At 50.0% G+C, this 15,022-nt stretch overlaps 1 protein-coding gene and 1 long non-coding RNA gene across 3 annotated transcripts; one reads left to right on the plus strand and one right to left on the minus strand.

The window, feature by feature from the left end:
* The first annotated feature begins 1,649 nt into the window (after positions 1-1,649).
* On the plus strand, positions 1,650-14,356 carry ARHGAP22 (Rho GTPase activating protein 22). Its single transcript, XM_081326611.1, has 7 exons — positions 1,650-2,497; positions 5,546-5,753; positions 8,448-8,580; positions 9,542-9,615; positions 10,817-10,938; positions 12,078-12,936; positions 13,599-14,356. Exons 1-7 carry the CDS (start codon positions 2,395-2,397, stop codon positions 13,819-13,821), a joined length of 1,722 nt encoding a protein of 573 aa, XP_081182737.1. The 5' UTR covers positions 1,650-2,394; the 3' UTR covers positions 13,822-14,356.
* On the minus strand, positions 5,626-8,343 carry LOC308667401. 2 transcript variants are annotated; one of them, XR_014026277.1, is made up of 4 exons: positions 8,206-8,343; positions 7,539-7,687; positions 6,930-7,003; positions 5,626-6,180 (listed from the first exon to the last, which is right to left on the minus strand). It is a non-coding gene; the product is annotated as an uncharacterized lncRNA (long non-coding RNA). The 2 variants fall into 2 exon arrangements; XR_014026278.1 differs by having other exon boundaries at positions 7,539-8,343.
* Positions 14,357-15,022: the final 666 nt, after the last annotated feature.

The raw sequence follows: 15,022 nt of genomic DNA on the forward strand, positions 1-15,022 counted from the left end.
CCCAGGGGCAATGTTTTTATTTTCAATTAATCCATTTTTCCCTCTAGAATTTATTTTGTTTCTTATAGCATTTCTGTGAGTCAGCTATTTCTTAAACTATCACGGTAAAGCAGTGGCAACTGGCAGCCCTTAGGCTTCAGGCTGGGCAGGACACAGAGATGAGAGATTTGCAGGTTAGTAAGAAATGCCCCTGTAGGAGAAGCTATTGTATGTTTGTTGATGCAGGAGAAACGTATAATAAAGGGACCAAGTGGGCCTCAATTGGGTTTTGTACAATTATGGAACTGGATATTGTTTGCTCAACACTGAAACAGTGATAAATGCTGGATACAAAGTACGCAAAACAATGAATGGAATACGTAATTCAGCACTAAACTGGGCATAGGCGTTATTTCATGGATTTAGTAATAAAGGTGCAAGGAATGTTTACGGACTGTGAGTTCGGGGTGTGTTGATTGAGGATGCGGATTTGTCTGTATTTGTGTGTGCACCTAAGAACCCAAATGATCTGTGGCAAATGTTAGGTTGTGTGATACAAGAGGCCGCTTGAATCTGAGATTAATCTATCAAAGACCAAGACAACTATTTTGGCAGAGAAAATGGATAACCAATGCAGGTTATTGATAAACTGTAATGAGAGAAAATAGACTACTGTGACTTTAATGCAACTGTAATTACTTTGGTAATTTACAAGTAAATTATAGAGAGGGATACTTAGCTTATTTTGAAATTTTAGTTTTCCCAGAATTAATGTACAAAAATATTAACACAGTTGGCCTCTGTGCCAGACTAGCAACTCCTCGTACAACTCTCCACTACCCAACTTGTGTGGGATGCTGACCACTGTGGCCTCTTCCGATGTCAGGGCTTGGGATGGGCAGGCTTTGGGCCAGTCCTTCAGAGACGGTGCTGGGCTTGTGCAGAGTGATGCTGTTCCAGGTCCTGTGCTTGGAGCTGGTTCCTCTCACGTGAAGGAATCACCAGAACAGTTGGCTTTCCTCTTCCTGCTCTGATGACGGAATGATTATTATCGTAATTCCAGATACGGCTGTAAAAGGCTGTGGCTTCTCTTGTGGGAGCCTCCTGCTCTCGCTCCCATTAATGAAAGAGCTTCGTGATCTGGCTGTCTGGCAATTTGCTGCCATTATTCTCCTGCTTGAGCTTAACTGACTCAAGTGAGCAGCTGCTTCCTTGACAGCTTAAGCCCTGGAGCATCAACAAGGATAATTGGGAGGTGAGCAGTCGGAGTCCTTCCTTGGGCCCACGATGGAGATGCTTGTTGCAGCAACCAAGGGCTGTCGTAGATTTGCCATTAAATGCTACAGCAACCAGCTAATATGTGCACAGAGGGTTAATTAACTGCATTGATGAATACGCTTGGCTTCTGAAATTAGATGGCAAACACCAGCATCCGTTGCATTAGTAATGCTGCAGCCCAAGCAACAATTAAGACTTGCAATCATTGGAAATCCAGCAGCCTTATGTATCAGAATTCTTGCTAGCACAGACCCCTTGCTCTTCCCCCTCATTTCTACCCCAATGTTGGAAAGTTGCAAAGAAGTGGGGCACGGCTGTCCCTCTGTCCGGCCGTCCACCCATTCCTTGGCGGGGGGGCAGATCTTCCTGGGCCCAATGCCAGCGACCTGGTTGTGCCGTTCCTGCCTGCATCTGACCCCTGCCCTTGTGCCTTGGACCGGCTCTGGGGCCTCTCGGCCTCTCTGCGGGGAGGCCTCCGCTTCCACGAACCTGCGGCGATGTTTTCAGCTGAATCCCGGACTGAAGGCGCGTCCGATTCCACTGCCCGATGCCCGCCTCTCGGCCTCGGCCCTATAACATCCCCGAGCCTGTTCCGCCGCTTCCATTCGGCTCTCCCGCTCTTTCCCCGCTGGGAAAAAAGCCACCGGGAAGGTTTGCTGGGGGGACCCGCCCTGCGCCTTATCCTGCAGCCGAACCAACGCGGGTCCTGCTTCTCTGGGCGCGCAGCTTCAGTCCTGAGCCCCGTGGAAAGGTCCGCGTGGGTCGGGCCAGGCTTCGCTCTTCAGGCGCAAGCCGCCAGCGCCGCAGCCGGGATCCGGCGGACGGCCGGGCCCGGGCAGAGGCTTGGCGCTGAATAGCAGCTAGCTGCGAGGCTCAGCAACCTCCCGGGAGGTCTCGGCGAAGGCCCGGCGCCGCGGACCGACTGGCCCGCCCTTCGCTGGCTGCCAGGAGGAGGAGGAGGAGGAGGAGGAGGAGGAGAACGCCGGGCAAGACGCGGCCTGCCCAGGGGAGCTTCAGGCCTCCGGGGATCGTTCGACTAGTTGCGCGGCGGCTCCTCCTTGGCGCCGTGCGGGGCCGAGATGGGCGGCCACCAGCCCCCTCCGCAGCGAGGGACGCCGCCGCCGCCGCGCGCGCGCGATGCCCGGCTTCCCGCTCTGCCGCTGCGGCCCGCTCGCCTTGCCCGGCTTCTGCTGCCTCCCGGCCGCCTGCCCCGGCTCCGCCTGCTGCGCCGCCCCGAGAGGTGAGAGCCGAGCGAGGGGCGCCGCCGGTGTCGGGGGCAGGGTTGGTCCCGCGCCCGCTCCGGCGCCTCCCCCCGCCGGCCAGCTTTCTTTGCGGCGCTTTGGTTTCCGCGGTTGGCCCGAGGGAAGCGGTGGGGCAAAGAGGAGGGGGCCGTCTCCGCGCAGCGAGGGCTCTTTTGATCCTGGGGGGCGGGAGGCTCGTTTGGTTAGACTACTGGGCAAAGTTCGTGTGCTTCGGCTGTCGTTTCTGTGCGCACTGGGGCACTTTCATTTCCACCACACGCGTATCGTGGATCACGGCTCTCTTTCGGAGAAACCCGGCTGTATACCAGAGCTGGGAAATACGCCCCCACGAATTACGTGAGAATCGGCTTCTCTGATGCTGAATGCGTGCAGTTTTCTGGCGTCTGCTAGAGGCCGCTTAACCGTCTTAACCCGGGTCTCCTTGCGTGCGCAGGTTACCCCAAACACCGGCCAGGAGTTTGGTGCAGCATAAAAGGGCCTGGATCGTGTTGGGTTCCTCTTCCTTTCTGGGGGGACTGTTGGGGGGGGGGGAATTTGCGAGCCTTTAAAGGGAGGCCAGCTCTCTCCCTTCCCCCAGGGTCGCCCAGCCAGGTGCCGAGCCAAGAGGGTTTCCGAGCCCTCCGGCCTGTGCCTTCTGCTCTGCTGAACATGAGCCCGCCTGGAGAGAAGGCTTTTCACCCTAGCAACTAATCAGATTTGTCATGGGAGCGTTTTCAGACTAGGCAGAGAGATCTCTCCCTAAATCTTAAACCAAATAGTGTGCAGAACAAACGCTCCAGAGCGGGTTGTGGTGAAGCCAAATAAAACACCCAGCTCATCTCTAAGGCCAGGATGGAAACTCCCAAATGTGCGTAACATCACAGGTTTTGGATAGTAAAGTTGATTTTTATTCCTTTTCTTCCCCCCCTAAGTCCTGGTGTTGATTTGTTTGAGAATGCTATGAGACTCCATCCTCCCTTTCAGCATCGTGGAGTTCAATGTCAAGGATTTCCCTCTAATTTTAAGAAATCATGCTAGATATGCAAATAATGTTTTCAAAATCGATCGTAGCGATTCCACGATCACAACAGTTTATTACAATTATATTCTTCAGAACAAAACTGGACTTTGTTTTCATTTGCAAAGAAAAGGCCCAGCACAGTACCTCCTTCCTCTTTTGAAGTCACAGAATACTAAGGATTCTGGAAGGGACCTTAGAGGTCTTCTAATCCAGCCCCAACCCCATGCCTAAGTCAGGAGACCTTCTACCATCCTGGGCAAATGATTGTCCAATCTTTTCTTGAAATGCTTTATCCTTCCCTGTTTTTCAGAGCATCCAGTTCATGGTTCACATAGTACACTAACCTAGGGTACCTGTGATTTACTGAACTAACCCCGTTAGTTGGGTTTATACAATGCCACGAACGAATCGCACTGGCTGGCTTCACAGAACAGCCCACCTGATTACACTTTTGCTGAGCACGTGGCATAAACCCATCACCAACTGAGTAAAGGTTTCCCGGAAAATACAGCAGCAAAAAGAAGAGTCTAGACCAAGGGTCGGCAACCCGCGGCTCCAGAGCCACATGCGGCTCTTTGAGCTGTCTCCTGCGGCTCCGTCACCCGGTGCGTGCGCACCTCTCCGAACGGGCGGAGCTGCACGCGCACCACTCCGAACGGGAGGAGGTGTGCGCGCACCACTCCAAAGGTTTGGAGAGCTGCGCGCGCACCTCTCTCGCACCTCCGCCCGAACACCCGTTTGGAGAAGTGCTGGTGTTCGGGCGGAGGTGAGGTTTGGAGACCTGCTGGTGCCGGTTTAGAAAGCTGCCGCGGCCCACAACAGCTTTCTAAGCCGGCACCAGCAGGTCTCCAAACCGCTGTTCGGGCGGAGTTGCGCGCACACCTCTCCAAAGGTTTGGAGCTGCGCGTGCAGGAGACCTGCGCGCGCAGCTCCGCCCGAACACCCATGTCAAGACCTGCTGGTGTTCGGGCGGAGGTGCGGTTTGGAGATCTGCTGGTGCCCGTTCTAAACTGGCACCAGCAGGTCTCCAAATGGGTGTTTGGGCGGCAGTTTGGAGGTCCCGGGGGTGGCTCCGGCGACGCCCAGGCTGAAGGCGGCGCCGCAACCCAGCGCCCATCACCACGGAGACCCGTCGCCGCTGGCGTGCAGGTGCGTCCACATAAAAAAAAGTGGAACCGCGCGCGTGTATCCACGCATGCGCATGCGCATGCAACAAAACATTTTGTGCATGCGCAAAACATTTTGTTTTATGCGCGTGCGCGTGCGTGGATGCACACGCGCGGCTCCCACTTTTTTTATGTGTGATGGAACCGGTTCCCAGTGGCTCTTGCTTTTTCAGGTTGCCAACCCCTGGTCTAGACCTCTAGAGTTGGACCTAAGCAACCCTAAATAAAATTATTTTTTGCAAATTACCTGAATATTTACTTCGGAAAAGAACACTCTTCATCTTAAAGAAAATGATTGTTTGTGACTCAGGTACAGGAATAGCAGAAACCTCTTCAAAAGCAACCACCAAAAATATCGGTGTGCAAAAAGAATTCGTATGTTATACCAAAAGTCCCAGAAAGTTTTAAGGAGGTAATTTCTTCAAAACATGCTGGGATTTTTAGCACATTAAAGAATATATTTTTATTACACCCTTTTCTATTTTCCACCTATTTGGTTGTTGTGTGTATGTCCCTAAGCAGGACATGTAATGGGTAAATAATATTTATTGGTTTATTGTTTAGACAGAACATTTAGGTGGCCAGCCAACTCAAACAATGTAATCACTAAACACACCTAACATTATTGAAACAAAACGAAAGAATTAAAGGGCAATCGGAACCTGAAAATCTTTCTGCCCGTTCTTTCCCAAGCCTCAGGGGAAGGCTCAGCCTTTGGCTGCCTCCCCAAAGTAGCTGCGTGTAGACCGACCTGCCTTCCGTTTCTCCTTTGTTTCGTGCTCGGGGCCCTCCTGGACTCCATATCCCATGTGTAGAGCTGCGGCTGATCCAGGGCAACGGTTGCTTCTTCTCATTGGCAGGGATTTTTGGTCAGCGCTTGGAAGACACCGTCTGCTACGAAAAGGAGTTTGGGCAGCACCTGGTGCCCCTTCTGGTGGAACAATGTGTGGACTTCCTCCGGGCGCGTGGCCTCACCGAGGAGGGGCTGTTCCGCCTGCCTGGGCAGGCCAATCTGGTCAAGGACCTCCAGGACTCCTTTGACAGCAGGAAGAAGCCCCAGTTTGACAGGTAACATCGGTCACTTGCCAAGGAACAGCCGAGGGAGCTGCAAGGCCCTCGCCGGACTAGAGGACCGACTCTGCCCTGCTTGGAACTGCAGGGTGACTGTTTTATTTGCTTAGGGGTGCTATGAGATCCTCCCAAGCGGTGTCCCAGGGTGGTAGAAGATTAAAAGAGTGAAACAATATGGCAATAAAACAAGTATAGAACCACACAAAATCTTAGTGTATCTCTCATCTCTCTTAGTCACGGTGGCCACTGAACATGCAGACTGGGTGTTACGCTCTACCAGACAGACATTCTCCACGATGTCACGTTCTAACTAGGCAACATCATCAGTGCTACTAAGGAGTGGGGTTTGCTCTCAGCTGATGTCTTGGTGGCTTGCCCTGACGCTGTCCCAGAGCAACAGTTGCAGGAAATGGGTACGGCCAGTCTAGAGAAAAGAAGGACCGAGAGGTGACACAATAGCCAGTCTTCCGGTATTTGAGGGGCTGCCACAAAGAGGAGGGGGTCAATCTATTCTCTAAAGCTCCAGAAGGCAAAACAAGAAATAATGGAAACTAATCAAGGAGAGAAGCAACCTGGAATTAAGGAGATTTCCTGACAGAACAATTAACCAGTGGAACACACGTTGCCTCCAGAAGTTGTGGGTGCTCCATCACTGGAGGTTTTTAAGAAGAGGCTAGACAGTTACCTGCCTGAAATGGTATAGGGCAGGGGTAGGCAACCTCGGCTCTTTTATGACTCGTGGACTTCAACTCCCAGAATTCCTGAGTCAGCTATGGAATTCTGGGAGTTGAAGTCCATGAGTCGTAAAAGAGCCGAGGCTGCCTACCCCTGGTCTAGGGTCTCCTGCTTGAGCACGGGGTTGGATTAGAAGACCTCCAAGGTCCCTCCCAGCTCTGTTCTGATTGAAGTTCTTTGTACTGTTGGCTTTTTTGGCAGTTCCTTGATTAGGGTATCATTTACTTGGTCGTTGGTCTGATGTTCATCTCGGGAGTTGATCAATCCACGCTTGTCTACGTGCTGATTGTTGGTAGGGATTGCTGTCTCTTGTGCACAGTATCTAGATGTTGTTTATGTCTAAGTGTCTACTGATGGCTAATTTGCCAGAGTGCCAGGCTTCTAGAAAATGTAGAAAAAGAATAGCAATATTTTTAAAGAAAACTCAAAATTTCTTACCTGCTCCATCTTCAAATAGTTGTGGAGTCAAGAGTCAGAGTGAAAACTGGTTTTTCAGGATTAAAGCCACATCCCTAGAGAACATTGCAAAATCAGAACTGAAGATAAACCACTTGGAAGACACAATCACAGTTGGAAGTCAATATGACTCAACAAAAGGAAGGAAAATAGCATCAGGAGAATAAATTCAAAAGGGTATTTTGTACTGGGCAGTGTTATCCAGAATTATATTAATGTACGCAAGTAAGAGCAGCCTCTGAGTGGTCTTTAAGAACAGCCCTAGGTAAAGTGCATTGCCACGATCTGCCTGGGCGGCACTCAGGCCAGGAGTGAAGACAGCGAGCGAGGTTTTCCTGCGCCAAACAAGGCTGAAACTCCTGCACCAGTTGGAGGCAGGCAAAGGGCCACCAGATGTGGTTCCAGCTGCTGCTGCTGCTGCACTGGCAGGCTAGGTCAGCCTAGAAGGATGCCCATGTTCCCCTCTTCCCCTCCCCCCCCCACCGAGGTGGCGAACTTCCTCTTTCAGGATAACGCCTGCCAGCCATAAATAATATTGAGAACTGTGATGGAGAAACAGCCCCTCCATCTTCTCGAGGTTCAGTTTGATACCTTTGGGTCCCATCTGGTCCAGACCCCCACAGCCTCAGAGGACGGTGAAAAGACATCAGCGGCATCTCCCTCATTGTTCTGAGGTAGCAACAGAGAATTGGGTGTCCCTCGAATGGTGGCAAGTCCTCACCGAACAGCTTGGCCTGGATCTTAAGCAGCAAACAAGAGAGGGCAAACTCTTCTTTCTTGCAATTCAAGGGCCACAGGACATCCCTTGCTGCCATGGACTGGACCCGTCCACCCACTGGAAGGAGCAGATCGACAGCAAAACTGCACCTCCAATTCCAGCTGCATAAGCTGCCGTGCGATAAGACACCCTCAATGCTGAGTGATTGGTTGGTTGCCAAAAGTGGCTTTTTAAACTGTTGTACAGGCATAACAGATAACAGAATTGGAAGGGGTCTTGGAGGTCTTCTAATCCAACCCCCTGCTCGAGCAGGAGAAGGAATGATGAATGAATTAGGGACTGTGCCAATTAGCATCCGCTCTTAGGGGAGACGCGTAGTACAGTATTCCAGCGTAGGTTTCCTGTTAGCATTCAAGGCAGGATAACTTTTTGAAGCAGAGTGTAGCACATCCCGAGTGCTGCTCTTAACCGGGTTGGAAGGCAACAGCCTGAAAGAGGGAGCGCGCCCGATTCCTGCCACTTCCATTTCCCGTATCTCACCTTTGCTGCATCTCATTCTGTCTATGGGGAAATCCCACTTCAGACAGTGATGAAGGGTGGGTGCTGCCTGTGCGCTTGCCTGGCCCCTCCCTGGCGTTCCTGTGGTCATGCCGGCTGCTCAGCAAGAGTTTTGGTTTTGGTTTTAAATCAATGAAGTCTGAAGCCCATCGGCCCTCCTGTCTGTACCCAGGGCAGCAGTTTCTCTGCCTGCTGCCGAACCTCCTTCTGGGCCTTTCTCGCAGAAATACCGATGTCCACGCAGTCGCCTCCCTCCTGAAGCGATACCTCCGAGAGCTTCCCGAGCCCGTGGTTCCTTTCGCGGATTACGAAGACTTTCTCTCCTGCGGCCAGCTGCTTTCCAAGGATGAAGGCGAGGTCAGTGGATGCGGCACAAGTAGCTATCCAAAGGAAAAGCAGCTGCATGAGAAGGGCCAGGGGTCTCTGGGGATGGTGGGAGGGATGCAGGCTGTGCCTTGCACCTGGCCTCCCGCTGCCTCCAGGAGGGGAGGAGGAGGAAGACATTGAGGCGGCAGCACCAGGACCATCTGAAGGTGGGGGGGAGGGGGGAGCCGGCTAGAGGCATGCAGAGTCTCAAACACCTTTGGGCCCCTTCAGTGTGTAATGGGTGAAAGGAGCCATTATGTCCACTCATTAGTCTTGCATTTGAGATTGGAGGTCAAAACAAGTAATGTTCCAGTTCATATCAGGAAAAGTTACATCTGGGAAACCTAGGGCTGTAGCTACTCTGGAAAATAAAAAAAATCCTAAAATAAGACAGTGGCAAACCATTTCTGTAGTGCTGACAAAAAAGGAAAAAAAATAACAAATTGAAATCACTAGGAATCAAACTCAGCCTAAAGTTTCTCCAGCTTTACTAGTTTAAACTGACAGTTATAAATATCTATTAATTTATAAGCTTTTGAAATGTGATTTTTTTAAAACTTTCATAAAAATGAGTTTTATGTTGACAGTGAATTGGGCCCATCTATATCCTGCTTTTTTGGTGTGAAAATTTCACAAAGCAAAAGCTTTACCTCCTCATTTTAGCCTTTCCCTTCTTTATACTGCAGGCTTTTCCCATCATCGCTGACATGGCAGGTGGGGTTGGTGTTCCTAAAAAGGTCTCAACGATTGAAAAAGGGGAAAGTCTCAGCCTTTAGGACCCGGAAGGAGGTCCTGGATTCAGGCTGCAGTCTCAGAGGTTCAGGCCAAGGGCCGAGACCTTGGAGTGAAGAGGGCTGCCATGGGGCCTCACACACACAGAGTATCAGATTAACTTTGCTTAGCTGTTACGTGAAAAATGGCACCTGCTCTTCCCACTTATGTGATCCCTCAGGGAACTCGGGAACTGACAAAACAAGTGCGCTGCCTTCCTCAGGCCAACTACAACCTCCTCAAGTTCATCTGCAGGTAAGTCCAGTCCATGGGCAGGGAAGGGGATCCAGCTTGGCCAGGCCAGGTGCAGGTAAAGAACACACAGACACCCGCTTCTGTCTTATTCAGGATGGTTGGGTGGCGAGGCATTGGTCACGAGGACTGTGGTGTTTGCATATCTGCCAGAAAGGACATCGGGGCTCTTTAGGGAGAGAAATAAAAGGCACCTTCAGCACAAGTTTACCAGTTTCACGTTGGTGATTTACAAACGGGTTTCTTCAGCTCTGTACTGGTCACAATCTCCATTCGGGAAGACAAGCCTGCAGCGGTCTCCATAACAGATCTGGCCAGGAGTGATACAAAGCTCACGATTTAACAAATATTTTATGGGAAACGCCTAGTATTATAAATAGTCTTCAGTTTTAAAATTGATTAGAAAAGATTCCTTTGACTGTGGATAAAGCTAATTGACATAAACACAAACCCTAACCCAGAATGAATATTTAATTCTCATTACTGAGGTATGGGTTCAAACAGGGACGTGGGACCATATGAAATAGTAAATTTTACCTAGTGATAGTGTTGACAGCCAGTTTGGTGCAGTGAAGACATCGGGCTAGAAACTAGGAGACTGGGAATTCTAGCCCCACTTTATGCACCAGGCCAGCTAGGTGATCTTGGGCCTTTCCCTCTCTCTCAGCCCCTGGGGGGAGGGGAGGAGGAGGCGGAGGAGATGGCAAACCACTTCTGAAAATGGTGCCAAGAAAATTGCATGGACCTGTCCAGGCAGTAATCAGAAGTCAGGACTGGCTCGGAGACTGAAAATAAAAGTGTTAACTGTAATTTTTCTGGAGCTGCATAGGAGCGTGAGTAATAGCATCTGCAAGCAGGGGCAGATGTGGTTGAACAGAGATTTTAACCAAATGAAACCCAGATGCGGGCTGGGTCCCAATCTGGATCAGGGCTCATCCGTGCAAGTCAGGGAATCTTAAACCTTTCCCTGCAGCATTTCCAAGTTCCACCCCCAGTAATCCCACCCTGCTTACTGATTAACCCCACCCCAAAAAGGCGCCTCCAGAGGCTGGGCTGAGCCTGTCGTCCAAACTAGGCATCTGTGAGGATAGCTTGGCCCATGTGAGGCACGATAGTGAGGCTGGAAATCTTGGTCTTTGCCACTGAGAATTTCCGATGATTATTAATAAAGTTTTCATTGATATTTTGGTGGGGGCCTTTCAAGGTTTCTCCATGAAGTTCAGTCTTACGCCAGCCATAACAAGATGAGCGTCCAGAACCTTGCCACGGTGTTTGGACCAAACATTCTTCGGCCTCGGATAGAAGACCCTGTGACTCAGATGGAAGGTGGGTACCCTGTGTCCGGAAGGACAGCAGTCCAGCCCCAGGAGCTGCAAACGGACACTGATGGGCAGCCCCAGGAGCTGAAATTCAGTTACCCGTACTTGAGAAGAGTTGAACTTGGAATACCAGAAGTGTGCAAAGGAATAGACAGCAAAACCCCAACCAATGTGTGTTCGGCTGATAAGTGGACGATTTGGCTCAATAAAATGGTGACTTGCTTTTGAGGGGAACCAAAATGCGTGGACTGGCTCTAATTCAAATCTTCAGATTTGATTTAGATTTTCGGTTTGATCTGATATGGAAAGTTGAATTCATTCAGGAAAAATATTATTTTGCAAATAATGTGACTTGATTTTTTTTGTATCTTTTGAGTGTAGTGAGAGGCATTCAGTTTTCTGATTTAACTCAAGTTGTCACATAGTCCTAGAAGAAAATGTATATATAATTATTCTCTCTTAGAATACCAAACAAGACATCCGATGAATACTTACCCAAAGGAATATGTGCCTTTATGAACTTGAGACTCCTTAAGGTGTCACGGCACTCTTGGTTGTGTTTATTTAACATCCCACTTCAGAAAGCCTTCTGTTTTTTCTCTGTAAGATCCTTTCGGGTCCTTCAAGAGAGAACTGCCATATTCCCTGCTTAGTCTTTTTTTTTCCTCAAGTTGAAACGAACCATCTCTTTAGTTTCTTCTTGTAAATCTGAGTTTCTGGTTCCTTGATCATCTTTGCTAACCATTCTCTGAACTTGTTCCTCTTTGGCTGAATCCCTCTTGAATTGTGGTATCTGGAGAGCTGAACTCAGCACTCAAGATACTCACCCACGGAAAAGGAAAAGGTATCAGATCTCCCACTCGATTTTGCGTCCTCTACAAATCCCTCCAGCTCTTTCTCATTTAAATCCTTAAATGAAAACGATGAGTTCAGATCCAGCACTGATCCCTGCCACACCCCATTTGAATATCAGTTTATTGTTACGGCCGCCCAGGCCACATTTAACTCACTAGTTCATCAGAAGGGCACGGAATGCTTGCTTTTCAGGGCAATGGGAATCCCTTGATACCAAATGCCTTCATGTTGAGTACATGTCCTTCTCTGCAAAACAAATTGCCCTAATGTGATTGAATACTCATCTCACAGGTACTTCGCTGGTTCAGGGCTTAATGGCTATTTTGATAAGCGAGCATGGGAAAATCTTTGATCCCACCCTGACTCAGGATTCAGTTCAACCGGAAGCCGATCTCCAGTGTCCACCTAGTTGGGTAGACAGGAACGTGCCGAGTGGCCGGACAGAAAACAGCCTTTGCAGCCGTGCTGGCTCGCTTCCAGCTCTCAGGCCTTCTGCAGCTCAGCCTCGCATGCAAGACTGCAACCAGAAAGAGAACAGCACCCAGCCGCCCATCAGCCCCAGCCCCAGGAAGCAAGGCTTGTCCCCTTGGAAAGGCTCCCCTCTGGGGCAGCAGGGAGCTGGGTCGTTCTACCACCCACCGGGGGGCTCCTTCTTGGAAAGCTACTGCTTATCCTCATGGGAGAACTGGCTGGTGGATGGACGGTCAGCTGTTCAAGGCCACCGTGGAGGACAAGGCAAAGATTCCGATTCATGCCAAAGGCTCTCCATCTACGACAATGTCCCCATCCTTCATCTCTCCGAGGGTGTTTGCAGCAACACCAGCCACAGCTGCTCCATTTCCTCCAGCGGTCTGTCTCTCACAGTGGATTCCGTCGCCCCCTGTGCCACATGCAAGACGAGAGCCTGCCTGGCCTTGAACCCTCTTCCGAAGGAACACCCTCCTGGCGGCCCCTTGCCACAGGGTGAAGTCCCTCTGGAGAGCAGCGGTGGGGAGCCAGAAGCGTGCTGCAGCAGAAGCAGGGACGAACGTAATCTGTCCGTCGATTCTAGAGACGCCGTTCAGTGCTCGGAAGCCCTGCACGATCTCATCGCAGAACTGAAAGCGGAGCTACGAAAACAAAGATCTGAATATGACACCAATTTAAAGAGGTATGCAAGGCCAAAAGGCAAGGAAAGAGAGGCAGGAACCAAGGCAGTTGGCTATGCGCCAACAGCTGAGAATAAAAGGCAAAAATGCTTCTTCGGTATCTTTCTGTAGGTGCCTGGGCAGTGATGCTAGGAACCGTGGTACACAATGCACATATTCCTATAGGGACCCTTTGCCCTTCTTCGTAAAATCTTACTGCTCACCTTCCATTATCTTGTAATCCTGACCTGAATTGTGAGGGGACCAAGACATTAACTTTCAGAAACATCCTCAGGGATGTGTATTTTGGGTGGATGGCTGGGTGGGTAACAATCTTGATAAAGTACGGCATCATTAGGAGGGCCCTTAGTATTACCCTCACAGCAATCTGCGAATCTTACAAACCCTGCAGTTTTCCGTCAGCAGAGTGATGGGCAGAGGGGGCCCCACAGTCAGGAGAGGAGGTGGTCAAGGGCAGCACGTGGCCTCTGCAAGCCAAGGGCCACCAGCAAGCAGTGGTCAAGGGGGTGGCAAAAGGAAATGAATGGTGGCAAAAAAAATCTTAACATCTCTTCAAACCAAAGTTGGCTGTAACTTTGGAGACTTGCTCAGGCATTCTGGTGACGCAACTGTTCAAAATGCATCTGCTCCATGCAACTAACTCACGCTCTCTCTTCACTTTAAGAATGGAGGAAGCAAGCGCAGAATTGAGGAAGCTGGCGACAAGACTGGAAGGAGAGCTAGTCAAACAGAAAAAGAAGCAGACGGCGCTGGAAAAGAAGCTGAGGAACTCTGAGCAGGCAAGGAAAGACGCAGAGGAGAGAAATCGCCTCCTGCAAGAAGAGATGGCGTATTTCTTCACAACCCTGGGCAACGTCACCGCAGGAAGCCAGTGGGGCAAAGCCTGAAGGTGGTGGAGGCTCTCTCTCTCTCTCTCTCTCTCTCTCTCTCTCTCTCTCTCTCTCTCTCACACACATGTGAAGGTACAGAAGGTACAGACCTACTTTGCCACCTTACTCATGCACTGACGTCCCAGTTGTTGGTCTAAATGGAAAATCAGAGATTGTTGATTGTTCACTCCCAGCACGACTGCTTTGCTAAATCCAGCATAGAGTAGAATACATAATGGCAAAGACGCTGGAGGAATAGTATTTAGCTGATCTACAAAATTAGAATTACTTTTGTTGCCTTTTAATGCTCTCCTTTGATAGAAGGATTTGCTAGAACTGTCAGCGTTGCCCCTCTGCACCATCAACAGCGTGGCTTTCACTTGCAGACTTTTGCATTGACTGTATTAGGCTTGTTCTTGGAGGGAACGCTGCCTCTTTTTTCCAATGGCTAATTCAAATGCATCGAACGGCTTGTATCCCTGACTGAAAATGAAGGAGCAGGAGGAGGCGGCGGCAGCACGACACAGTAGGCACAATAAATTAAGACATGTGAATTAATCAATTTATGCTCTGTGTATTAGATCCTTGTATGTAATTGCCTGTGTTGACAAATTTTACAGGATTTGGAAATAATTGCCTAGACTTGATCAAAAACTGGTGCTACGTTGCAAGATAACTCCTGGCGCTATACCTCAATATCTAGAATTCTTCACGTTTCTCTTATTTCTCTCTTACTGAGCTTTTCTAGCACCAGACAAAATTAATCCCGAAATGCAAACCAAGCGAAACTGATTTAAAAAGAGTCACCATGCAGGGAAATACCTTCCACCTTCCAAGCCTGTGACCCACCAGATACGCACGTGCCATCTCTCATTGCAGTGCTAATGTCCCTATTTATTCACCTTTAAGCCCACAACTGGAGGGACTGAAGCTGGACACCAGGAAGGGTGGGGGGGCTGTTCATTAGCTGCTGAGAAGAGCTGATTTGGGTTGTTATTGTTTCGGGTGGATTTAGTCAGTTAATGGCTACTTTTAAGCTACAGTATCAGGAGTCTGTCTGGCTTTAGGTTGCTATGAGGAGTTGCAGTGCAGTGGGAGGCAGAGCAGCACTAGCAAAGCCCCTTGGCTGGCTGGAGACATGCTGGGGAAGGCTTATTTCAGCCCTGCCTGTTTTGGTGGCGGCAATGGAAGCCCGGTGACTGGGAGGCCCAGCCTGCGG

The sequence above is a fragment of the Vipera berus genome (genome assembly GCF_964194415.1).
Source record: "Vipera berus genome assembly, chromosome: 4".
Lineage (NCBI taxonomy): Eukaryota > Metazoa > Chordata > Lepidosauria > Squamata > Viperidae > Vipera > Vipera berus.